Here is a 27,718-nt window from a genome sequence, read left to right as displayed (position 1 = left end):
ACACAATGTACCAGAATCTCTGAAACACAGCTAATGCAGTGTTTAGAGGGAAATTTATAGCACTAAATGCTAACAGGAGAAAGCAGAAAAGATCTAAAATTGACACTCTAACATCACAGTTAAAATAACTAGAGAAGCAAGAACAAAAAAATTCAAAAGCTAGCAGAAGACAAGACATAACTAAGATCACAGCAGACCTGAAGGAGATAGAGACACAAAGAACCCTTCAAAAAAATCAATGACTCCAGGAGCTCGTTTTTTTAAAAGAATAACAAAATAGACCACTAGCTAGACTAATAAAGAAGCAAAGAGAGAAGAATCAGATAGACAAAAGAAAAAATGATAAAGGGGATATCACCAACAATCCCACAGAAATACAAACTACCATCAGAGAATAATATAAACCCCTCTATGCAAATAAACTAGAAAATCTAGAAGAAACTGACAAATTCCTAAACACATACACCCTCCCAAGACTAAACCAGGAGGTAGTCGAATCCCTGAATAGACAATAACAAGCTCTGAAATGGAGGCAGTAATTAATAGCCTACCAACCAAAAAAAGCCCAGGACCAGACAGATTCACAGACAAATTCTACCAAAGGTACAAAGAGGAGCTGGTAACATTGCTTCTGAAACTATTCCAAACAATGGAAAAAGAGGGACTCCTCCCTAACTCATTTTATGAGGCCAGCATCATCCTGATACCAAAACCTGGCAGAGACACAACAAAAAAAATTTCATGCCAATATCCCTGATGAACATCAAAATCCTCAATAAAATACTGGCAAACTGAATCCAGCAGTATATCAAAAAGCTTCTCCACCATGATCAAGTCGGCTTCATCCCTGGGATGCAAGGCTGGTTCAACATATGTAAAACAATAAACATAATCTATCACGTAAACAGAACCAATGACAAAAACCACATGATTATCTCATTAGATGCAGGAAAAGTGGTCAAAAAAATTCAACATCCCTTCGTGCTAAAAATTCTCAATAAACTAGGTATTCATGGAACATATCTCAAAATAATAAGGGCTATTGATGACAAAACCACAGCCAATATCATACTGAATGGGCAAAAGCTGGAAGCATTCCCTTTGAAAACCGGCACAAGACAAGGATGCCCTCTCTCACCATTTTTATTCAACATGAATTTGGAAGCCCTGGCCAGGGCAGTCAGGCAAGAGAAAGAAATAAAGGATATTCAGATAGAAAGAGAGGAAGTCAAATTGTCTTTGTTTCCAGATGACATGATTGTATATTTAGAAAACTCCATCATCTCAGGCCAAAATCTCCTTAAGCTGATAAGCAACTTCAGCAAAGTCTCAGGATACAAAATCAATGTTGAAAAATCACAATCATTCCTATACACCTGTAATAGACAGAGAGTCAAATCATGAATGAACTCCCATTCACAATTGCTACAAAGGGAATAAAATGCCTAGGAATACAACTTAAAAGGGATGTGAAGGACCTCTTGAAGGAGAACTACAAACCACTGCTCAAGGAAACAAGAGAGGACACAAACAAATGGAAAAACATTCCATGCTCAAGGATAGGAAGAATCAATATCGTGAAAATGGCCATACTGCCCAAAATAATTTATAGATTCAATGCTACCCCCAGCAAGCTACCATTGACTTTATTCACAAAATTAGAAAAAAACTACTTTAAATTTCATTTGGAACCAAAAAAAGAGCCCGTATAGCTAAGACAATCCTAAGTAAAAAGAACAAAGCTGGAGGCATCATGCTACCTGACTTCAAATTATACTACAAAGTTACAGTAACAAAAACAGCATGGTACTGGTGCCAAAACAGATATATACACTGGAACAGAACAGAACACCACACATCTACAACCATCTGATCTTTGGCAAACCTGACAAAAACAAGCAATTGGGGAACAATTCCCTATTTAATAAATGGTGTTGGGAAAACTGGCTCGCCATATACAGAAAACTGAAACTGGACCCCTTCCTTACACCTTATACAAAAATTAAGTCAAGATGGATTAAAGACCTAAATGTAAGACCTAAAACCATATAAGAACACCTAGGCAATACCATTCAGGACATAGACATGGGCAAAGACTTCATGACTAAAACACCAAAAGCAATTGCAACAAAAGCCAAAATTGACAAATGGCATCTAATTAAACCAAACAGCTTCTGCAAAGCAAAAGAAACTATGTTCAGAATGGACAGGCAACCTACAGAATGGGAGAAAATTTTTGCAATCTATCCATCTGACAAAGGACTAATATCCAGAATCTGCAAGGAAAGTAAACATATTTACAAGAAAAAAAATCCCTCAGAAAGTGGGCAAAGGATACGAACAGACACTTCGTAAAAGAAGACATTTATGCAGCCAACAAACATGAAAAAAAAGCTCATCATCACTGGTCATTAGAGAAATGCAAATCAAAACCACAATGAGATACCATCTCATGCCAGCTAGAATGGTGATCATTAAAAAGTCAGGAGACAACAGATGCTGGAGAGGATGTGGAGAAATAGGAATGCTTTTACACTGTTGGTGAGAGGGTAAATTAATTCAACCATTGTGGAGGACAGTGTGGTGATTCCTCAAGGACCTAGAAATAGAAATACCATTTGACCCAGCAATTCCATTACTGGGTATTTATTCAAAGGATTATACATCAATCTACTGTAAAGACACATGCACACATGTTTATCGTAGCACTGTTCAAAACAGTGAAGACTTAGAACCAACCCGAATGCCCATCGATGATAAGACTGGATAAAGAAAATGTGGCACATATACACCATGGAATACTATACAGTCTTACAAAAGGTTGAATTCAATTCATGTCCTTTCCAGGGACATGAAGCTGGAAACCATCATTTTCAGCAAACTAACCACAGGAACAGAAAACCAAACACCGCATGTTCTCACTCATAAGTGGGTGTTAAACAATGAGAATATATGGACACAGGGAGGGGAACAACACACACCAGGGCCTGTTGGGGTTGGGGGACTACGAGAGGGATAGCATTAAGAGAAATACCTAATGTTGATGACGGGTTTCTGGGTGCAGCAAACCACCATGGCACATGTAGACCTATGTAACAAACCTACACGTTCTGCACATGTATCCCAGAACTTAAAGTTATAATAATAATGTCAGAGTTCATTATGCCCTCCTATCTTAGACATCCCTTCACTTACTTTTCCAGTTCACTGCCTTCCCTCTTGTCGTAATCCTTCTGCTTGAAATAGATGTCAAAAGCCTAATTTCAGCTTAGAAAAATCTCCCGCCCTTCCCATTAAAAGGATTAAGAATAAAAGCAGACAAACACGAAATATAGAAACTATGAAATTATTATTTACAATTTCAGAATCAGCAATAAAAACAATAGCTCCCCAGTGTTCTCACCCAACTGCCTCTCAGATGCCTGGCACTGTTAGCAACTTCCCTATGAACTCAGGTTCACTTTTAAAACGTCCCGGTAGATTCAAAAGAATCCCTGACCAATACTGCCACCTACTGATGAGTAGGTGAAAACCAGGACAATGAGATGGAAAATGCAAACCAGTTTAATGAAAACAAGGAAAGACAACAGTGAAAAATCCCATGAAGTTGGTAAAATAAACTGCCTTTCCCAAAGAGTACTAGTAGGGAATTTACATTGAATTCTACAGCAGCATTAAGCTAAGATTGTGTAAGTGGAAAGAATTACAATGACCTCTGATATGCTCTGGCTCTGTGTCCCCACACAAATCTCATCTTGAATTGCAATCTGAATTGTAATCCCCACATGTTAGGGGAGGAAACCTGGTGGGAGATGACTGAATCAGAGGCAGTTCCCCATGCCGTTCTCGTGATTGTCAGTGAGTTCTCACAAGATCTGATGGTTTTGAGGGGCTTTTACCCCCGTTCACTCTGCACTTCTCATTTTTCTCCTTCCTGACACCATATGAAGAACATATTTGCTTCCCCTTCTGCCCTGATTGTAAGTTTCCTGATGGCTCCCCAACTATGTGAGTCAATTAAACCTCTTTCCTTTATAAATTAGCCAGTCTCAAGTATTTCTTCATATTAGTGTGAGAACAGATTAATAAACCCACTTTCAGAAAAGAGCATCACCACCATCAACAGGGCAATCAGTCCTCCTTTAAGAGTTCAAATGTTTCAAACTCAAGGCAAATGTTTTTCACACACACACACACAACTAGCCTGAGATTTAAAAGTCACTAAGGAAAAAAATTACAGCAAAAGCATTAGGTTAGTATCAGGACATTTATATTTCAGGCTTTATAGTATCAAGCTTTTTTTCTATTATGAGCCAGGCATGGTGGCATGCAGCTGTGGTCCTAGCTGCCTGGGAAGCTGAGGCAGGAGGTTTGCTTAAGCCCTAGTGCCTGAGGCTGCAGTTAGCATGAATGCGCCACTGTTCTCCAGCCTGGGCAACAGAGCAAGACACTGTCTCTAAAAATATAAAGATTTTTTAAAGTGCATATTTTGGGGTTATTTAAATGTGATATTATTCAATATAAACGAATTTGGGTCATGAGTTCTAAACGGGACTTAAAATGGCATTTTCACTTTTTAAAAATTAAGATCTGATACTTTTCCATGATCAAAACATGTGTGTCTTCCTCCTGACCCTCCTTTTTAGGTAGGTAGCAAACATAGTGAAAACTAGTTGGCATAAGCTTCAGAAAACCTTTTACTTAAATCATTATCCTCACTGCTATCCTTTTTTCTTTAAGTTGTATACTCCTAAAATGTTTCAAACACTTAATTTTTCTTTTATGCTGTTGTTTTCAGCCCACAAATCAGTACCGTTTTGCTAACTGGGAAATTAATACAATACTAACTGTCAAAGTCAGAAACAGATTAAACTGTATTTTGAAAGTCCTAAAGAATAGAAATTTGTCTAAGGAAAATAACTAAAGATGGAAACACATTTATATCTCCCACATCTTTCTATTTTAAAAATTAAAAAGAAAATAGGAGAAATAAGGGTAGAGGTGACTTTTAATAACAAAAACAGTCCATTCTCAATAATATTAATAAAGAAAAAGCAAAAATAGACTCATAAACACATAGGATTCAAAGTAATAATTCCAAGAGAAGATAATTTAGAAAAAGGCATTTAATTACAAAATTTTCTTTTAAATAAAAAATCAATGGCACGAATCACCACAAAACTATTTAAGTGATCATATCCACAGGCTGTTCTTGTAATTATATGCTAAAAATGTATGACTGTTCTCATTAACAGCATTTCCTCACCCAATTAGAGACATCAAGAGCTTCTGAGAACGTGTAATTTTTCCTAAAGTACTACTCAAAGTATCATAAACACCATTTGTGCAGCATTCATTTACATCACCTTTTATTTACTACATTCTAAACTCATAAAATATTTAACATTTCTCTATTTCATTTCTCTTATTTACAGTACAGAGGCTTATCTCTTGTCACACTATGGTTTGTGCATTAAAATCCCTGGGAATAGTACTTTCCACAACATTTTAATAAATTGACTTTGATTATTTAAAATAAGAACACAAACAAAAGCTTATTCACTCAGAAGAATAACTCTTCCAGTAGACTTATTCAGGAGTTTTTTTTAAAAAATCCCTCTTTAGTAAAATACATTCTTCAACCATTACTGGATTATACTATCATGCATATTTATAATGCTAATATGACAACACACAGAGCCAGCTATGACTTTTAAAATTCCATTTAGAAGAATACAGCAGACAGAAAGTTCTTTGGCTTTCACTGTTGTTATCCATAATCCAGTTATTATTTCACATAGGTATATTTTATTTATCCTTATTATATAAGTATTTAATGGTTCAGTAATAACTGGCAGCTTCTGACTCATATTTTCTTGATCGCTGATACAGTTCTGTGCACATAAGTCAGTTGAACTGAAAAAAAATGCAAATCACCTCCCGTGATACAGCAGGAGAAAGTGGAGTGCTATCATTTGAGCAAATGATTCAGAGATGAATACTAACATTCTGTCATGACAGGAATACTGTGAAATTAGGTATGCTTTAATGTGCTGTCTTCACAATTTGCCATACCTGGTATTTGTTATCTTTTTGGTCAAAAAGCAAACCTAACTGGCAAAGGGCAGATGTGAGGAGGTAATAGAGGTGAGAGAGCATATATTACAGTATATATGATTTTAGCAAGTGGGAAGAGAATATATTTTCACATATTTTAAAAAACAATAATGTCACATCTGGACACATCCCACAGAGCATATGACAACTGCTTATAAGCTAATTAAGCCTCATTACTCTCACTCCAGAAGTTTTTTTTTTTTTCTAATAACATTAATAATAATTAATATCATTCTGGCAGCAACACAAATCTATGACTTTTTAAGGCTTCAGAAGGTCACTCTTAAATAGGTGGGTACAGCTGCATAGTAAGAGTCCTGCCATTTCTTTTATTTTCACTTTTGACTCAGCAAGAATTATTATAGAAGTCCACATGGTTATCTGCAGCTTGTTACATCCTCTACAATGGCTTTGACTTTATAACCCACTCAGCATTCGGGTTAAGCTGATATAAATCCTTCATGTAAGTATCATCATCGAGGCAGCGTTCCCCTATTAAAAGAGATGTTGTGTCAGTTTAATACAGCAGGTAGACTGGCATGCAATTTTAAACCGAAGCTTAATTATTTACATCTTAAGTCTTGGACTTAAAAATACTTCTCATTCTACTTTGGGAGGCTGAGGTGGGCAGAATGCTTGAGATCAGGAGTTCGAGACCAGCCTGGGCAACATAATGAACCCTGTCTCTACAAAAAATACAAAAATTAGCTGGGCATGGTGGCTTGCACCTGTAATCCCAGCTACTCAGGAGATGCTGAGGTAAGAGGATAGCTTGAGCTCAGGAGGTAGAGGTTGTAGTGAGCCAAGATTGCACCACTGTACTCCAGCCTGGGTGACAGGGGCAGAAACTGTTGCCAAAAAAAGAAAACAAAACAAACTTCTCATTCTTTCCTGTTTCCCACAATATTATAAGAATTGGCCAACAATTGGAAAAGTGAATCTGGTAGTCTTTCTCTAAATGAATAGGTTTCAAATTAATTTAGGAAGCTGAAAATACTTCATATGATTGGCTTTTAAATGATTCCTTAAAAGCTTATTCACCTTATTAGGAGGGGCAATGGTTTTGAATTCACCTAAGAAAGTACACTTAATTCCTAAGATCCAAAGTAAAATTAAAAATCTAATATATTAGTATTTAAATGCCCTTTACTAATAGAGCTAACAAGTCCAGGTTTCTAGTGTTGTGGCCTATTTAAGAACGAACCTTTACATTCCTATATTCAATTTTCAATACTTACTAACATTTTTAAGTCCCCCCAAAAATTCTATAAAATTTATTGTAAAATTATTTTTAATTACTATTTTGAACTTAATATTATCTCATTTATTTATTAACAATTTTACCTTTACCATTTCCAAGAGTCAAAAAAGAGAGAAAGTTTATTTTAAATTTTTTAAAAGAGATGAGTAAGACTCCCTGATAATTACAAAAGGGTAAAATATAAAACATGCTCAAAATTCATTCATTCCATTTTTTAAATTACTGATGTGAATTTTGAGTGTATGTGCATGCACATAAAATTTAGCAGGAACTCAACTATGGTAAATGTAAAACTGCTTTTACTAAAGATATCTAATACTATATTATAATAACGTGTAAATGTCAGCCTTACATAGGCTCAAGTACTTCCTTTACTATGTGACATAAGTATATTAAAAAGAAGAAAATTTTGAAAAACTTGTATCGTTAACCCTTCCAGTAGTTATCCTTATGGTACAGGAAATTTGCCTTTGCTGAAATTGAACATTGATGGGCATAAGTACAGAAGGAGCTCAAACAGAGTCTGAAGAGAAAGGTCAAACCATTAAACGAATCCACAATATTCAGCAACAAACTAATGCATGGTATATTTTACTTCTAATTTCCTGTTCTTCCTCTAAAGACAAAAATAATAACCACTGGCAATGTTAAATCAGCATATAGAATGCAAAGAGAAAAAAATGTGCTTACCAATATTTCCTCCAATTTCATACAAAAAAACTTCTCCTATCTTGAGAGTCTGGGCAACCCCACTATGAGGGACAAAACAAACCGATTAGTTGTATCATCAAACAGCTTGCAAGTAAATCATTTTATTGTGCTTGGAGAATTCTGGCTGGTATGGAAAATTCATAACTTAGACACAGTGTAATTATCTATACATTTGTATTTTCCCATCTGTTAAATGTACCCAATAGGTAATAAAAGTGTCACACCTGTAAATTAAAATAAGCAAATGGAATTATACAACCGAAGGCAAAATAGTAAATCAGCATCCAAATTTGTAAAATTCAAAAGAAAATTTAATGTAACATTTCAGCTGCCAATCAAATTATTAATATGACTATCCACCTTGTATGCAAGCCAAAATGGTCCTCATAAAACTATTAACCTTAGTTTTCACATGCTTATTCAATAAGTATTTATCATGAGTTTGCCGTGCTGACAACTCCAATAGTGTGCAAGATGCAGATAAAGAATAAGACATGCTTCTGGCTGGATGTGGTGGCTCACATGTGTAATCCCAACACTTTGGGGGACCGAGGTAGGTGGATCGCTTGAGCCCAGGAGTTTGGGACCAGCCTGGGCAACATGCATCTCTACCAAAAATACAAAAAAATTAAGCTGGGTATGGTAGTGTGTGCCTGTGATCCTGGATACTCTGGAGGCTGAGGTGGGAGGACTGCTTGAGCCCAGGAGATGGACGTTGCAGTGAGCTGAGATTGCACCACTGCACTCCAGCCCGGGTGACAGAATGAGACTCTGTCTTCAAAAAGAAAAAAAAAAGAAAAAAGAAAAGAATAAGCATGCTCCTCTGTTGGCTGTGCAAATGAGGGTGGCATAGGCCCTCAGAGTGGAAGTAAATTGTGTCATTACAAAGACTGAACTTTTACCAAGCAGGTCATGTTTAAAGATTTACACTCTTCAAAGAATAAACTGTTCAAGAGCATTAGGTTCAAACTTAAAAACTGGTAAAATTCAGTGGCTTTCAAATCTTTATGCAAAAGAAACCTGAGAAACCTGCTAAAAATTCACATTGAGAGCGCTAGAAACTCAGATGTAACTTGTCTAGGATGAAGCCCAAGTAATTGCTTTTTAAATTATCTAGAGTGGATCCTGAAGCATGGCAAGGTTAGTGGACCAATGAGATAAGGGCCTGAAGACACACTCTCTGGAACAGGGAAGAGAAGATCAGGTCTGGCTTGTATTCAAGCCATGAGGAAGGACATGGTATGACAGCAGCGCTCCTCACCACCTATGGAACAGCTCATCTGGTTCTCCTCCTTTCTCCCCCCGCCCTGTGGGTCTGGAACTGGACACTCAGGGCTGTCTGGGCCCTCACGCTAGGTTCCACCTGCTACGCTGCATCTGATCCACTTTTTTTCCAACCAGGGTGTAGGTTTATCTTTTAAATTAAATAATTTAATAATTATTATTTTTGTTTTAATCTAGTACATAACACAATCAACCATGGGTCTAAAGAAGGTCCCTGTTTCTGTGAAAGCCAAATTGAATGTTTCAGGAGACTTGATTTAAAGAAAAAAATCTAGTTAGATATTGCTCTCAGATTGATTCTCAAGTATCTGTGTTCTATTTTAAAGAAACAGGAACTAGATTTCCTAGTATACACAGACTTTTGTGTAATGTTAATCAACAAATTCATCATTAAAGAATGAGAGCATGACTGGTAGGAAGAATGGCAAAGGCTGGTATCTACTAAGTCAAAGTAGGAAGCAGAGAGGAAGTGGACAGACTTTGCAGAAGCTGTGAGACACTGCAGGGGACAGAGACATCTGAGATCTTCCAACTGCCCCCAGGACATAATCCCCGCCAAACCCGTCACTCTCAGACTGTACACTAGTGCTTCCCAGATCTATGATGCTCTGAGATCCTCCAGCCAGTGTGGAGAACGGTTAAGGGACTGCCATTGGAGTGAGACCACAGACTTAGAATTCCAGCTCTACCACCTGTGAAAAATGTGTGACCTTGCAAATCTCCGTTTTCTTACCCGTGAAACAGACGTAACAATAGCACGTACTTCAGAGTGCTGTTCTGAGGGAAGTTTACTCTGGTTTATTGAAGCCTGGATATTACCAATGAGCCTCTCTCTCATTTCATCACCATCTGTTAGCTGCACAGATTCATCCTTTCTCCCAACTTATAAACACTGAGGGAAGGTACTTTAAAATGTATGTTTATATCTCCCCTTCCAATTATGGTACTAAAAGTATTTAATATGTTTTTGTTCTGTTTAAGGCCCTGTGCTAAAACAGAAACATATTAAATATTTCTAGTACTGTATATTAAAATTGGAGAGGCTTTGGCAGAAAGCTTGACTGAAGCCCCCAAATGTTAGAATGAGGAGATTAAGACCAAGACAGAGTATTCATAAACTAAAATGACAATGACCTGGATGTCCCTCTGTTTGTTTTTTTTTTTTTGAGATGGTGTTTTGCTCTTGATGCCGGGGTGAGAGTGCAATGGTGCGATCTGGGCTCACCGCAACCTCCGCCTCCCAGGTTCAAGCGATTCTCCTGCTTCAGCCTCCCAAGTAGCTGGGATTATAGGCATGCGCCACCACACCTGGCCAATTTTTTGTTTCTTTAGTGGAAACGGGGTTTCTCCATGTTGGTCAGGTCTCAAACTTCCGACCTCAGGTGATCTGCCCTCCTTGGACTCCCAAAGTACTGGATTACAGGCGTAAGCCATCTCACCCGGCCATTGCCCCTCTGTTTTTAAACATTTAGTTTATTTCAATAAATGAAAATGAGGTCTATAGAGGAGGCATAAAAACATGACTTTAGCTAAAAGAAAGAATTCAAAGGGCAAAACCTGAAAATTCAATTATACTTGTTAGAATCTCTAAAATTTAAGAGAAGACACTGCAAAGTGTTTTGGAAGGGGCATACTCTAATATAGTGAGAGGGATGCTACCAGCTTTCGGACAACCCTCCCTGCCCCGTCAACCTCAAAATATAGATGAAGGGCCTGTTGTCCCTAATGAGGAAGGTATGTTCTCCCCCTGAGACTTCAGCACTCAAAGGCCTGGCTGTCCTCTTTTAATTCTTTACATTTTTTTGCTTTTAAATTTGAGCATTTAAAAATTCATTATATTTTATAGCAAAAGTTGTGTCTTTATTTTAAAATGCCACTGCATCCTAATTAGCAATTTTCCTTACAGTCTACAAACAGTAATGAGCCTCCAATCAACAGATCCTGGAAAGAATATTGAGGGGTCTCACTTGGCAATCCCATCTTAGGCCCGGTGAAGGAATGCTCAGCAATCCTGCTTGCATTAGGCTCCATCTGAACACAAGCCACATCAAATGAACTAAACTCATTCCAACAGTCTAATGGCTAAGTCTGCTGTTCTCTTCTGCTGGGAAGACAATATTTTTAAGCATTTCATACTACCCCACAATTAAAAAAAAAAGCAGCAGCGAAGGGGAGAGAGAGAGCAAGTGAGTTATGGCATGGAATAATTAACACAAAACAGGCCTCTACCTTTCTTGGCTGAGAAACCTGGCAAGTACATCACTGGCTCTTAGTTCTTCAGTTAGCTGTATTGCCATGGAAACTTTCGAAAGATGGGGAGCTTGTACTCGAATCACTCCCTGAGGAACGTCAGCCTGCAAAGCAATAATGACACTGGAACAAAGCTGGCAGCAGCTGGAACGTGTAACTCTACAATGCATTATATAGTAAGTGTGCTTAACTACTATGCATTTTACTTCACTACATAAAAACCTTAACTACTGTATAATGTAATTTGCTAAATTACATCAAACCTCAAATATCCTCTTAATGGTGATAGGGGAACTTTATAATGCCTGTGCAGTAATGCTTAATTATTTTTAAAGATGTAAAGAATGACAGCAATAACCATTACTGCCATATTAAGTGCTGATTTCTGAGTATTATCTACTAGAGGGTACTTTTTCATGTAGCAATTTATGAAATTGAATCAGAAAGAAGTTACTCGGTGTGCTATTGCAGTATGTGCATTTTAAAACTCTTCCTGGACATTCGCAAAATTTCACAAAAAATTTTTGTCTCTGAATGTTTTATAAAAAAGAAACATACTTATTGATTTATATTATGTCTGTTCCCCATTTGGTTAGTGAGCTCATATTTATAGCTATACACTTTGAACTTACAATGACCACTTCTAAATATTTTGCCCATGGATGAGAAAAACATTTTATGGATTCAAGGATACCAGTGAAAGTTTATGAGGTTTGTAATACCAAAATGTCAGCTATAGCATTAGAAATATTAGGCTTAATTCCTAAATGGTTTTGCTAAAATAAATACTATTATTTCTAACCATTGTGACTTAGGACAAACAGCACACACAAAAATCATGTTTAAAAGATAATGCTTTAAATAATACAAATACCCTGTTCAATTGAACCAAAATATATTGAGCATCTACTGAGTACCAGATATTGTGCTAGGTTTACTTACCAAATAATAAATAAAACACAAGTCATTTTTTGCATAATATTATTTTGTGCCCATGGTATCATGTCTTTTTTTTTTTAATTTACATGGTCTTGTTTTTTCAGAAATAAACATCTCAGGAGTTTGAGGCTAGCCTGGCCAACATTTTATCTACTAAACATACAAAAATCAGCTGGGTGTGGTTGCGTCCATCTGTAATCCCAGCTACTAAGGAGGCTTAGTTAGAAGAATTGCTTAAACACTGGAGGTGAAGGCTGCAGTGAGCTGAAACCATGCCACCGCACTCCAGCCTGGGAGACAGAGTGAGACTCCAACTCAAAAATAAATAAATAAATAAATAACATAAATAAACATTAAGCGGAGATATACAACAGATGCCATTAATTTATTTCTAAGTTCAACAAAAATAATATACCTTTAGAAACAGGCTCTACAAAAATGTAGGTGCCCTAAAAGATTTAATATTGTTCCTCAGTAATATCAGAGATTTAGTGTTGGAATAACAAGGGAACGAAGCAACGCTATATAAGACTGTACAGTGAGCCTGAAATTGTGTAAGGCCATGGACTGCAAACAACAGCTAGACCTGCAAAAGTATCACAAAGGACCTGACCACCAACCTCAGAAATCCTGCTGCAGAGTGGGTGGTGCCCCACCTGCTTCCTTCCTCTGACCAATCAGTGAAGGGCCACAGAGACACTACTCCAAACCTGAACAAAGATAGACAAAGCTTTTCAGGACCTCACACTCATGATTTTGCTGGATGAACCTTGGTCAGAGCATCCTCATCTAACTTGTCTTGCAGGGTGTATTATGCTCAATTCAATCCTTGAAGGACAACCTAATTCCAACCTTCCAATTCCAAGCTCCCAATTCCCACCTGTACCCAAACACCTCAATTCCTGCTTCATCTTTCTATCCAGCCTAAATCCTTGGCTTGGTTTTTTGACTTCTTGATATTTTAGTCTAGTCTATGACCTTGATCTCATCTCTAGGATACAATAATTCCCCTTTGTCCTTGATTCTGTGACAGGCTTTATTTTCATTTGTAACACTTTGGAAAATGTGCTGCTTCTTGCAATGGATGGGGCATTTCAGGTGGTATAAAACAGATATTAAATCAATGGTGTAACATACAACTTGGGGACTCCATGAACTTCTCCCTTGGGTTGAAACTCTAGGTTATTTTCCACCATGACCATTTAACCTATTAGCATGGCTTGACTTATCTGTCGCCTCATAGGAGGTAGAAAATAATAAATGGCATAGATACCTTGAACATTAGACTGAAAATTGTAACAGCAACATCTGAAGCATTGAGACTGTACTCACAAAACCCAATCCACCTTGTCTACTCGGTAAGCACAACAATATTAGTATTCTGGAGTCTGTAAGTTTATCATTACTATTATTACTGTTGTTTTGTAGAGGGAACTGAATGGCAGGCTAGGGTTTTCAGATAGCCATGTGCTTTATATTGAGTTTGAAAGCTAGGTGATCCTGGTTAAATCACAGTGTCACACATACATAGGTTCTGTTTGATAGAAGTATCAGGGACAGAAATTGTTCCCACAATCACCTCTTACCCAGCCCTAGAATATCAAAAAGGCAGCCAAACCTACACTGACACTTAAAGTGAAGATGATTGGATTAAGCTTTTATATAGAGAGAGTCCACAACAAATGAGTTGCAAAACAAAAAAGATTCAGAAAATATATTCCCATAGAGTTCAGGGATATGGCAATCTTAGCTCCTTGCCCTTTTCCCCACTTTTTTCTTGTACCATCTTCTACTGTTTGGATTTTTTTAAAAAAGGTCCATCAGCACTCCAAGCTTTCCTATCTTTGTGTATGTTCTACTCCCCCTCCCACATATCTCTCTGCTAACCATTTTTCAAGGCTCAGCTCAAACACCTCAACATCCATGGAAACTTCCATGCTCCACAGGGTCAAAAAAAAAAAAAAAAAAAAGCCTCTTCATTCCACTGACTCTCCTTTATAAGGGCCCTACTATATGACACCTGTATTTTGGTTGTATGCCATGTATCTGACTCATATCTGTAGCCACCCATCAATATTTATTGATTAAATGAATCATTCAAAAAAACTTATTTTTACTAACAATGATAACATAAACAAAGTAAAATTTCTCTAGTATAAAAGAAAGCATGCCAAGGGGTATTTATTTCCTTAATGGAAAAAAAAAAAATCTTAGAAACACTGTCTAAAAGAAACAAGTTAAGGTGACTCTATCCACCACATGGTATTCCCTCCACTACCAAGAAAAAACAGGAAGGGAAGGGAAGCAGAGAAAAGGAATTAAGTATGCTACAAGAGATAATTCAGTCACTTACTTCTGTAGAGAGCCAAAGAGGAAAGCCAGAGTTACCAACATTAGCATGCACCTGCTTGAGGATGTAGTCTATTTTCCCCTCCAACACATCTCAGGAAGAGCTAAATGTATTAGTCTCTTCTCATGCTGCTATGAAGAAATATCCAAGACTGGGTAATTTATAAAGAAGAGGTCTAATTGATTCACAGTTCTGTATGGCTAGGGAGGCCTCAGGAAACTTATGATCATGGCAGAAGGCATATCTTTACAGGGCAGCAGGAGAGAGAAATGTCAAGCAAAGGGGGGAAGTTCCTTATAAAACCATCGGATCTCATGAGAACTCACTATCACAACAACAGCAGCATGGGGGTTGCCACCCTCATGATTCAATTACTCCCTGACAGGTGCCTCCCACAACACATGGGGATTATGGGAACTACAATCCAAGATGAGATTTGGGTGGGGACCCAGCCAAACCATATCATTCCATCCCCAGCTCCTCCCAAATCTCATGTCCTCCCTCACATTTCAAAAACACAATCATGCCTTTCTAACAGTCCCCCAAAGTCTTAACTCATTCCAACATTTACCCCAAAGTCCAAGACCAAGGCCTCATCTGAGACAAGGCAAGTCTCTCCAGCCCATGAGCCTGCAAAATCAAAGCAAGTTAGTTACTTCCCAGAAACAATGGGGGTACAGGCATTGGGCAAATGCTGCCATCCCAAATGGGAGAAATTTGCCAAAACAGGGGGTGGCTACAGGCCCCATGCAAGTCCGAAACCCAACAGAGAAGTCATCTTTTTTTTTTTTTTTCAATGGAGTCTCACTTTGTCACCCAGGCTGCAGTGTAGCAGTACGATCTCAGCTCACTACAGCCTCCACCTCCTGGGTTTAAGCGATTCTCCTGCCTCAGGCTCCCAAGTAGCTGGGATTACAGGTCAATGCCACCATGCCCAACTAATTTTTATACTTTTAGTAGAGAAGGGGTTTCACCATGTTGGCCACTGGTCTCAAACTCCTGACCTCAAGGGATCCACCTGCCTCAGCCTCCCAGAGTGCTAGGATTACAGACATGAGCCACTGCACCTGGCCTAACCAAATCTTAAAGTTCTAAAATGATCTTCTTTGACTCCATGTCTCACAACCAGGTCATGCTGATACAAGAGGTGGGCTCCCACAGCCTTGGGTAGCTCTGTACCTGTGGCTTTGCAGGATACAGTCCCCCTCCTGGCTGCTTCCACAGGCTGGTGTTGATTGTCTGCAGCCTTTCCAGGCACACAGTGCCAGCTGTCAGTGGATCTACCACTCTAGGGTCTGAAGGACAATGGCCCTCTTCTCATAGCTCCACTAGGCAGTGTCCCCGTAGGGACTCCAACCCAACATCTCCCTTCTGCACTGCCTTGGCAGCAGTTCTCCACGAGGGTTCTGCCCCTGCAGCAAACTTTTGCCTGGACGTCCAGGCATTTCCATACATCCTCTGAAATCTAGGTGGAGGTTCCCAAATGTGAATTCTTGACTTCTGTGTACCCACAGACTCAACACCACATGTAAGCTCCCAAGGCTTGGGGCTTGCACCTTCTGAAGTTATGGCCCAAGCTGTACCTTGGCCCCCTTTAGCCATGGCTAGAGCTGAAGCAGCTGGGATGCAGGGCTCCATGTCCCCAAGGCTGTGTAGAGCAGGGGGTCCCTGGGCCTGGGCCAGGAAACCAGTTTTCCCTCCGAGGCCTCCAGGACTGTGATGGGAAGGACTGCCTTGAAGATCTCTGACATGCCTTGGAGACATTTTTCCCACTGTCTTGGTGATTAACATTCGGCTCCTCATTCCTTCTCCAAATTTCTGCAGTGGGATTGAACTCCTCCCAAGAAAATGAGTTCTTCTTTACTATAGCACTGTCAGGCTGCAAATTTTCTAAACTTTTATGCTCTGCTTCCCCTTGAATGCTTGGCCGCTTAGAAATTTCTTCCACCAGATACCCTAAATCATCTCTCTCAAGTTCAAAGTTCCACAGATCCCCAGGGCCGGGGCAAATTGCCACCAGTTTCTTTGCTAAAGCATAGCAAGAATCACCCTTATTCCAGTTGCCAACAAGTTCCTCATCTCCATCTGTGATCACCTCAGCCTAGACTTCATTGTCCATATCACTATCAGCATTTTGGTCAAAGCCATTCAACAAATCTCTAGGAAGTTCCAAACTTTCCCACATCTTCCTGTCTTCTGAACCCTCTAAGTCTCTAGGAAGTTCCAAACTCTTTCACATTGTCTTGTCTTCTTCTGAGCCCTCCAAACTGTTCTGACCTCTGCCTGTTACCCGGTTACAAAGTCACTTCCACATTTTCAGGTATCTTTATAGCACTACTCCACTCTACCGGTACCAACATCTGTTTTAGTCAGGGTTCTCTAAAGGGACAGAACCAATAGCATAGATGTATATATGACGGGGAGTTTATTAAGGAGTACTGACTTACACAATCCCAAAGTGAAATCCCACAATAGGATCTGCAAGCTGAGGACCAAGGAAGCCAGTCCAAGTACCAAAACCTCAAATGTAGGGAAGCTGACAGTGTAGCCTTCAGTCTGTGGCAGAAAGCCAGAGAGTACCTGGCAAACCACTGGTATAAATCTAAGAGTCCAAACATTGAAGAACTTGGAGTCCAATATTCAAGAGCAGGAAGCATCTAGCACAGGAGAAACACAAAAAGCCAGAAGACTCAGCAAGTCTGCTCTTTCCACTTTCTTCTGCCTGCTTTTATTCTAGCCATTATGGCAGCTGATTAGATAGTGACCACCAAGATAGAGGGTGGGTCTGCCTTTCCCACTCCACTGACCCAAATATTAATCTCCTTTGGCAATCCCCTCACAAACACGCCCAGGAACAATACTTTACGTCTTTCAATCCAATCAAATTAACACTCAATATTGACCATCACACGAAGAAGACTTCTAATAATACGACCATAAGCCCATGCTTTTTAAATGAGCTCAGGTACCATAGCTCTGGGGGGTATGCCCATTCTTCCTTAAGAAATGAGGCATTGAGTTCAGGGTGGTATCAGGACTTGCACAGAAAGCACCACATCTGACACAGGAATCTAGGATCTTTCCGATAGTCAAGAGTTTTAATAGAAGAGTCCCAAGGTACTAGCTTCTGGGGGCAATTGGGAGTTTTCACATATATGCGTAATGTTAGGTAATTGATGTGTTATGGGGTACACAGGCTAGTTTTTGCCAAGATGGAAACCGGCATGAGTACTCTCCCACAGATTCTGTCTGCCTATGAAATAAAACATTTCCCACATCCCTTTCTCTCAATGATCAGGAGATGAGGCTAAGCCACCTTTGGCTCAGCAAGAACCCTTCCCAAACTACAAGCTGTAATCATTTTGACTCATTTCACATAGAGCTGGAATATCAATGTACTTGAAAAGCATTCCATTAAGCCAACAATGGTACATGGTTTTCATTAAACCTTCCTAGGCTGACATTCCCTGACCACTAGAGAACCTGTATTCTATAGCAGGGGGAGAGAGAAAGTGTGTGTGGTTTGTGTGTCTATGGGATATGAACGTTTCTCAGCTTCTTTATTTCTGTAGTAATTCATCCCATCCAAATTCTTACAACAATACAGAGACTGACAGTTTGATTCAACAAGGATCTACAAAGCTGTTTATCTCTGTAGCAGAAATGGGTTTAACCAGTATATGTAATGGTAAAGCTGAAGAGTTAAACTTGTTTCTGGGAAGTTTTTGCTGGATATCTTGACAAGGAAGGCCAAATGATATTTACGAAAACAATAAACAATAAATCATGCCAAAGCTGTCATTTAAATGGTGTATGGCAACCACTATTACGTATTAGAATCACGCTGTATTGAATACTGAAGCTATTAATATACTAATTGCATTGAGTTGCCAGGCTTTGAAAAGACACAACATGCTTGATCATTAAGCCAAACAGTCTGTTCTTAACCTGAGCCGTAATAATAACGGAATCTGTACACAGTATGATCTTTGTAACCTTTCTATTTCACATGTTTTAATCTAAAGTTGGAACTCTGTCCCCTGAATTTTTTTTCCATTGGGATAGGGATGAGTGCACTTGTGAACTGTAATTATGTGATGTATTGCAGGACTGGAAGAGAGCAGTATTTGGCTAATACACCATCAAAGAAAAGTCACAAGGGATTTCACAACTTCAAGACTGTTAATTTCTTATGCATGCAAAGATTATTGTAATAGAGAAAATGATCTCATATGGGAAAATGATCTCATATGGTCTTCACATGTTTTACATATTGAACTAAAGTTTGTATTTCTAAATCTAATTTTATTATTATCTGGTTAAATAGCAATTTTAGCATTTTTTAAGGTATAAACACTGCATTGCTCATTCTTTTGCACTCTAGAGATTAGAAATTTAATGTCAGGCTGTAGAAGAGACATTAATTTCTTTTTCTTTTTCATTAAAAGCTAATTTAAATGTAAAGCTGACATTTTTTAATGCTACAGAAATCCTTCTTTATCTTCAAAAGGGCAAACTGGAAATATAGCCTTTTCAAAAAGAAGGCTAGATATAACACATATTTTAGAAAATTAAACAGGGACATTTTAGCAAGGTATCTTAAACTAAAATGGCATATTCATCACCCTAGTCTGAACTGACAGTACTGGGAAGTGGTGATATAAAAGGAATTCTCTACTATCTTGAACTATGTGCTAATTATAATTGGATCTTTGTTATCCAAATGCCTTAAACTTTTATCCAACTCATAGATTCAGAGGATTTTCAAAAAGGGTTTAAAATAACTTCCATAGTTAATAAGCATTTAATTTCCAATGAAATAAGTGCTAATATTTTTTCTTTTAATATGGTATTTTTATGCACTATTAAAAATCAGGGAATGTCATAAAAAGAAATAAGATTTTGTGCTTGATCTTGTAATTTGATTTTCCACTTGGGTTCCCAAGTAAATCCAGACACTGTTTCCAGACCTAAAACAGATGCTGGAAACAATACCTGCGACAATGTTTGCAGTGAGAACTGTTCGGTGAAATCAGAGATGCAATTCTAAACAGAATTGTGCATAAAGGCACGCAATCCTGGCCACAAAGAACTCAGCATCTACACCACACTGCTGCCAATGCCAGGGTTCTTCCCATGGCAGCAACAGATTTCTTTTTCATATCTATAGCCCTACACTTTAAAATGTGACAAGATTATTCTGGAACTTTCGGCAAGTCATGTAAGCCCTCTGAAACTTGAGTTCCTCCCTGGTAAATTGAGGGTGTGACACTAGGATGTGCCTAGTCAACACTGAGATTAACCATATGGAGAAAACCCTTTGTGACCTTGACCTACAAGGTCAGATGTGGTGAGCAGAATGCCATCTTTCACAGAATCCCACAGAACCAATCTGTGCCCTCACACTCTCATAAATGAACCTCCTTTGAGAGGTGAGCTTGAATGGCAGAAGTTAAGATCATACAACCCTAAGTCACAACAACCCTGAGGCCTGGATGATTCAGCCATTCATAACCAATTGCTCATCAAAGCTGCTCCCCACATTCTTAGAAGGCAGAAACGCAATCTGAGGTAGTTACAAGATATCGGGGATTTCCTTAAAAATTCTAAAAGGAAAAAATATGTGGGAGACAGGATGCAACAAGATCAGAAAAATGTGTTTGATTGTTGATAATAAAGGTTTTGGGGGGCTCATGTACTATTCTTTCTACTCTTGTGTGTGTTAAAGTTTCATGATAAAATTAAATATACGTGTGCATGCACACACACAAACACACCAATAGGAAGACGGAATTACCCTCCCAGTTTTTAGGTAATACACACACCCAAATCCTGCCCTGGGAGATTCTGACTCAGTGGGTCTAGAGAGTCACCCAATCATGGTTTGCTTTTTGTTTTGTTCGAAAATAATTTTACCAGGCCAGGTGCAGTGGCTTACATCTGCAATCCCACGTGTGAGAGGCTGAGGAGGAAAAGATCACTTGAGGCCAGTGTTCAAGGTCAGCCTGCACAACATAGCAAGGTCCTGTCTCTACAAAAAAGTTTAAAAACTAACTAGGCGTGCTGGTGCATGCCTGTAGTCCCATCTACTCATGAGGTTGAGGTGGGAGAATCCCTTGAGCCTGCAGCTGTGAGGTTGCAATGAGCCATGAATGCGCCATTGCACTTCGGCCTGGGTGCCAAAGCAAACCCTTATCTCTAAAAAAAAAACTTTAAAAAAATTAAATATCACAGATGTCTCTATTGTGAACTGCTGGTTAAACACCATTAACCCGGTTCTACCCTATCATTTTATAAAAGAAACTAAAGCCCACAGAGATCAAATGACTTGTCACACTCACTCATGGCAGAGCTAGGGCTATATCCTCAGGCCACGTGACTTCTGGGGTGTGTGTGTAGGGGTGTGTGTGTAGGTATGTGTGTTATCAATCCCAACAAGTTAAAGGCTATCTGAAAATGATTGTTATTAGTGGTCTATAATTTTCTTATTTTTCCTTCAACTGTTTCTTCCCAGTATAATTTATAGATAAGACATATTAGTGTTAAAAACATCCACATTTGGACCAAACAGTTTGTATGCTGTAGTCACTAAAAACATTTGCCTTATGAGATAAATTGAATACATCTGGATCAAAGTATTATCTAGTTAAGTATGTCTTAATAATATGAATGCTTGATTATATACTTAGCTTTAATGGCATACGAAATTTTTTTTAAGAGGGGTGTCACTGTGTTACCCATGCTAGCGTCTAACTCTGGGCTCAAGTGATCCTCCTGTTCAGCCTCACAAGTAGCTCCCGCTACAGGTGCATGCCACTGCATCAAGTCAGGGCCCACTTAAAAATATTACTTTGATGAATTTTTATCATCTATAATCTCTTTCACTCTCCAATCCCTGGCAATCTAGCTTCTTCCATAAATTATCATTGACAATGCTTTGGAGAAAGTCATAATTAACCTTCAAATTCAAAAACCTTTGTCCAGTGTTAACCTTCCTCAGCCTCTCTAAGGCATTTGGCACTACTAACCAAACTTCTACTTACTGTACTCTTCCTGCCTGGGCTTCAGAGAAACTATACATCCTTCAACTTTCTCGTACCTCCTATTATTTCCTAGCCTCCTTTAGCAGCTCTTCTTCAATGGCCCATACTTAAATATTGGAATCCCTAGAGATATCTTTCCCTCTTTCTTACTCCATACATCCACCTTGTGTAATATGAACCACTCTATGGCTTCAATGACAGTCTCTAGGCTAATCTCAAAGGTGTGCCTCCCATGAAGGATGCTCCTTGAAATTCAGACCCATATAGCCGACTCTCACACACGCATGTTAACCCAAAGTGTCAGAAATTGACTTTTAAGTCTGTCCTCCTTTTGCTTGTTGCTAAAGTCACCCACAGCCAAAATTTGGCAAGTCATTCTAGATTCCCTTCTTCTTCCACATCCTTCACATCCAATCAGTATCCACATCTTGCAGGGTTCCTGTTGGCTCACATTCTAAACTTCTTTCCATTCTGAACTGGGCCCTGGCTCTAGCCTAGGACCATTTTAAGAACTACATATACAACACATTTTATAACAGCACTAATCCATGTGCATTGTATTACCACCCATAGGCCCAGGGTTTTGGCATGTATCCTTCTTAGAGTATTTCTGTGATCAGAGGATAAAGGTGAAGAGTCCATGGATCTAAAGTCATATATGATTTGGTTTCAAATTCTAGCTGTATCACTTCCTATCTAGATAACCTTAGTATTAAAGTCATAGTTGTTATTATCCCCTAAAAACATAGCACTATACCATTCACTGATTTGTAACTTCTTTTTTCCCATAGTAACATATTACGAATCTCTTCAATGTGAAGATACACAACTGTACATTTTCACGGTATTTCACTGTATAGATACGCCATAACATATTTAACTAGCCACCTCTATTCTTGAATTATCTCTAATTTTGATCAGTGTAAGAAAATGGCAATGAACGTAACTATAAATATTTGCATGCTTATGCTATTACTCTCTTTGGAGGAATTTCTGAGTCCAGTGAAGTGCATGGTTTTCAGGACTTTGCCACGTGCCATGTTCTCTGGAAGGATTCTACCAATTTATATACCCCCATCAATAAGGAAGTTACCTACCATCTCCTACCTACCCTCCAGTCTTACACTCCCTCAATCTCTCCCTCAGCTTTCAGCAATTCCCTGTCATGCACGGAATAGAAACTTTGCTCGCTCGCGCTTGTTTCTCTCTCTCTCTCTTTCTCTCTTTCTCTCTCTCTCTCTCTCTCTCTCTCTCTCTCTCTCTCTCTCTCTCTCTCACTGCCTGTTCCTGCTTCCCCTCTACCCCTGTCTCTCTATGCACCTGAGTGGCCAGTTAGTATGACCTGATTTTCTCTCCAAACATTTCAAATATCCCCACTTAAATGTCTAATACACATCACACTCAACAGGTCCTAAATTGAAATCATGACATTGAAAGCAATACCATCCTTCCAATTTCTCAGGCCAAAAACCAGAGTCGTTTTTGACCTCTTTTGTTCTCCTAGATTATTTCCATCAGGAAATCTCAATGGCTCTAATTTCAAAAAAAAAAAAAAAAAAAATCTAGAATCAAACCATTTCTCCACTTTCCAGTGTGGATACCGTGGTCTGAACCACCGTAATCTCTCACCTGGATTACAAGAACCTCTCAAATGATCTCTCTATTTCTCTTTGCTCCTTTATGTCTATTCTCAACACAACAACCTAAGGGATCATTTTAAAACATAGTATAGATTTTCAAGTCTTTGCTTCAAACCCCCATTTCACTCAGAGTAAATCCAAATTTCAAATGATGGTCTGACTACAAGGCCCTATGTGATCTCGTCCTATTGCCCCTCTGACCTCATTTCATATTACCATTCCCTCTGTTGGCTTCACTCCAGCTACATTCAATTCTTAAGCTAAGTTCCTGTCTTAAGGCTTTTGCAGACTACTCTTTCTGCCTGGAATGAGTTTCCCAGGATATATACGCAGCTCAAATCCCTGCCCTTCTTTATGTCTTTGCTTAAATGAATAAATTTCCAGACTATCTCAACTTAATAGTGCAAGGGGATCTCCTTCCCAATTCCCTTTTGTCTGTCGTTTTTATTAATTTTGGGGGATAAACCACATACTAACAAATTATATTATTTACTTCCTAGATTTACTTTTATTTATAGAATTTAATCTCTAGAAGAGCAGTGATCTGTATGTTTTGTCCAATAATTTAAATTTCAAGTGCCCAACAGTAGGCACACAGTAGACACATATCAAGTAACTGTTTAACAAATGAAAAAAATACCCCCAGGCAAATTCATGCCCTATAGTTTCATACTGCATATTTAAATGATTTGGAGGCGGGTCAAGAAAGTACAGCAACGAGACAGAATGAAGGAGGGGGCGTGGCTTATAGCAAAGCAGACGGTCCAAGTTCCATCCAAAGGGAACAGCTGCTACTCAAATGCAGTCAATTGCTACCCTGCTGGAAAGCAGGCCCCTTACTGCCAGAAGATGAGGGATGCCCCAACACCCATTTGTCATTAAGATGGTGATTCAAACTTTCACATCAAATCTCTTAGTTTTAGAATTCTGGCAGTTGTCAGTTGGAAGCAACATACAAAAAACTCTTACTCCATAGCGACTAACCACATATCCACAGTATTTGAACTTAGCGTGCACTTCTACTTGTTCTGGAGTTGTTTTCTGTGTATATTTATTCTCCCTAATAAAATGACATAAATTTTATTTAAATTTTAGATATTGATTAGAATTTTTTTTTTTTTTTGAGATGAAGTCTCACTCTGTCACCCAAACTGGAGTACAGTGGCGCGATCTCAGCTCACTGCAACCTCTGCCTCCCTGGTTCAAGCAATTCTCCTGCCTTAGCTTCCCAGGTAGCTGGACTACAGGTGCTCACCACCATACCCATCTAATTTTTATATTTTTAGTAGAGACGAGGTTTCACCGTCTTGGCCAGGCTGGAGATTAGAATTTTTCTACCAAAATGACAGGCCAAATGGGCCTCCGCCATGGGCTGTGATGTCAGAAAGCTTCCACTGCAGGTTAGATGGCTCTTCTCTAGTAATACCTGAACAACACTGATTTGGTTTTCACATCTCAGATTGACTCCCCAGTGAAGCCTCTCTAATGCTTACTTCCTGTTTTGTAGATGACGGTGTCCTGGTTAGGCTTCAATCACATACCTCTGAACTGCACGCCTTCTACATCTCTTCTCTTGGCTCCTTGAGGATGAGCACCCAAGTCCCTGACTCCCTGGGAACACCTAACATACAGTGGGGGACTAGCACCAAGGTGCAGTAGCGTTTTGTTATATCAGGAACTGAATCTCACGTAAGAAAAAGAAAACAAAACTCAAAGACGTGAAGTTACAGCTAATATGTGATGAAACTGGTATTTAAATCCCAAGCTTCAAAATGACATCGAGTCTTTAAATAGTACAGAAATCATTCTCAGACCAGATCATGTCTAACTCTGCCACAGTGCAAACTAAGGAAGTTCATGCTTTTCTTTACGTAAATGACAAAATTGCTGAAACAGTCCATCTCCAAAGAGTAAACATTTTTTTCTAAATATTTATTATTAATAAGGTATACCACAAATATTTCCTTAAGTAGATCCTGAGCCTCAGAGTATCACGGCTAAATGCTCTATAAAAAGACAAGGCTATAAAGTTACTTAAGTTAATATAAATGAGAAGGGCTACAGAACAGATTATATTCACATATTTACAATGGCCTTAGAGGTAATAAAACATTCTAAAGTTCACCGAAAATGATAACCTAAATGCCTTTTAAAAGCCTTTAGGTTAATATCAAGGCTTTTCTCAAAAAAATAAGCATGATTTACAATTTCTTTTTATGTTTTTAAAAATATTTAAAACTTGATTTAAAGTTTTTTACAATGCCAAGAAAGTGTTATTTTTTTAAGAGTGAGAGCTGTAAGTAAATCCAAAAGAAAAACTTTGTTTTTATGGTTACTGGATTCACAAGCAGGCCAAAACCGAAAATTCAAAAGCTGATAACTGCATTTTCACATTATTCCACAAGATGTCAGCATGTAACTGGACAACTTCAATAGTGGTGGTAGTAGGGAGGAGGTGGGTTCACTCAAATAGAACAATAGAAACCCTTTTATTTCATGATCTTACGCTACAGCTTTGGTAACTCACTTCATAAACGTATACATAGCCATGTATATTTTATTATTGTAAACCCAGTTCTTATTATTCTTACAGTAGTTTGTAAATACAGATATTTAGATGTTTCTTTTTTGAAACGCCTTAATTTTTTTCTTTCCGATTTAGCTCTCAAAATTCTTCTGATCAAATTAAGAACCTTCAAATACTTATTAAAGCCCAGGAATAATCCTCAGCACAATACAAACATTAACCTATTTGTCTATTTGGATTATTTTTCCCCATTGTACAGATAAAAAAAAATTAGAAAAAAGGTCAATGGTTCACATGGGATTATTTACTCACTATAGATTATATATTCAGCAGGCGACTAGAGTCTCTGCAGGAGAGGAAGAGGGGTGTGTGTGTGTGTGTGTGTGTGTGTGCGCGCGCGCGCGTGCAGTCTTGTCTTGATATCTTCCTTTGTTTCCCACTAACAACTCACATGCTGAGTCACCAACACCTGAACAATTGTCAATACTGATCATTAGCAGCAGTAGTAGGAAGATATAGTTACCAATGTCTTTCTCTTACAAGTAGCACCACAGCCTAGTAAGTGGTAGAAAGTTATACTATGAAAACATTAAATAAAAAATGTTGGTATTAAAATAATGCTTAAAATCTGAATAAATATGTATCTCCCCTGTTGCCTTACATCATTTGCGCTCTTATCTTGCTTTTCATATTTTTCTCGGTCATAAGCCATTTTCTTCAGCAATTTCTTCATGGCTCTTTTATCCTTTCTGTGATTTCCCGAGTTTTGCTCCCTCACTTGGTTTACAATAAACTTGGGAATCTATAAAGAGAGGGAATTAAGCTTAGAGAGGGAAAAGAAATAGCACAATTTTAAACAACAGAAAAAAAAAAAACTATATTTCTTAAATTTCAAAAGGAGTCAAGAGTTTCTTTTTTTTGATAAGACTGCCATTTTACATGCACTCTTCATTAAATCTGTGAAAAGAAAATGCTTCATATTATTCACTTACCAGGTGTACAGAGCATCCACGTGGTGTAATTTACCACCCACTGTGGAAGGTTCTAAAAGAGGCTTTGTGAAGTCCAAGGACATAGTGGCCGTCTTCCATGCCAGACTGGAGACCCCCTGAGGTGACGAGCAGTAGAAGCCACCACCTCCACGGGTCTTTTCTTTTGTAGCCTCCTACCTACAGTTCTGCTATCTAACCTAAAGTCCCCTCCTAATAACCAGCTAGCTGCTGCTGTCACGAGAGAAAGAACTACTCCCCAAGAAACAAGATCTGATAGGTAGCTAGCAAAAATCCAGGACAAATTTATCCTAAGAAATCACATTAGCAAAAACAAAATATTTTCAGGTATCAAAATGTAACCATGAAATAATGTGGGCATTTCAAACATTGATATTTAATAAATGGACATTAAATTTTTATTTTAAAAAATCTGAAATATCAGTTGTCTTTTTATAAAAATAAAGCAGCCGGGCGCGGTGGCTCAAGCCTGCAATCCCAGCACTTTGGGAGGCCGAGGCGGGTGGATCACGAGGTCAAGAGATCAAGACCATCCTGGTCAACATGGTGAAACCCCGTCTCTACTAAAACTGCAAAAAATTAGCTG

At 38.5% G+C, this 27,718-nt stretch overlaps 1 protein-coding gene across 5 annotated transcripts in view; it reads right to left on the bottom strand.

Annotated features, from left to right (window-relative positions):
• Positions 1-5,108: 5,108 nt before the first annotated feature.
• ARHGAP18 (Rho GTPase activating protein 18) overlaps positions 5,109-27,718 on the bottom strand; it is a 197,661-nt gene continuing 175,051 nt past the window's right edge. For 4 of the 5 annotated variants that reach the window (XM_037740231.1, XM_017533283.2, XM_017533284.2 and 1 more), the window contains exons 12-15: positions 26,784-26,924; positions 11,603-11,727; positions 8,069-8,130; positions 5,109-6,609 (exon numbers count right to left, since the gene is read on the bottom strand). In XM_037740231.1, the coding sequence (XP_037596159.1) occupies positions 6,518-6,609; positions 8,069-8,130; positions 11,603-11,727; positions 26,784-26,924 (420 nt within the window). In that variant the 3' untranslated portion in view covers positions 5,109-6,517. Of the gene's footprint in view, positions 6,610-8,068; positions 8,131-11,602; positions 11,728-13,182; positions 13,273-26,783; positions 26,925-27,718 lie in introns of those variants that run through there. The other variant, XR_001826694.2, reaches the window with a different exon arrangement.

Source organism: Cebus imitator, unplaced genomic scaffold (genome assembly GCF_001604975.1).
Source record: "Cebus imitator isolate Cc_AM_T3 unplaced genomic scaffold, Cebus_imitator-1.0 Scaffold81, whole genome shotgun sequence".
NCBI lineage: Eukaryota > Metazoa > Chordata > Mammalia > Primates > Cebidae > Cebus > Cebus imitator.
The sequence above is the reverse complement of the archived record's forward strand: the minus strand, read 5'-3'. Positions and strand labels throughout refer to the sequence as shown.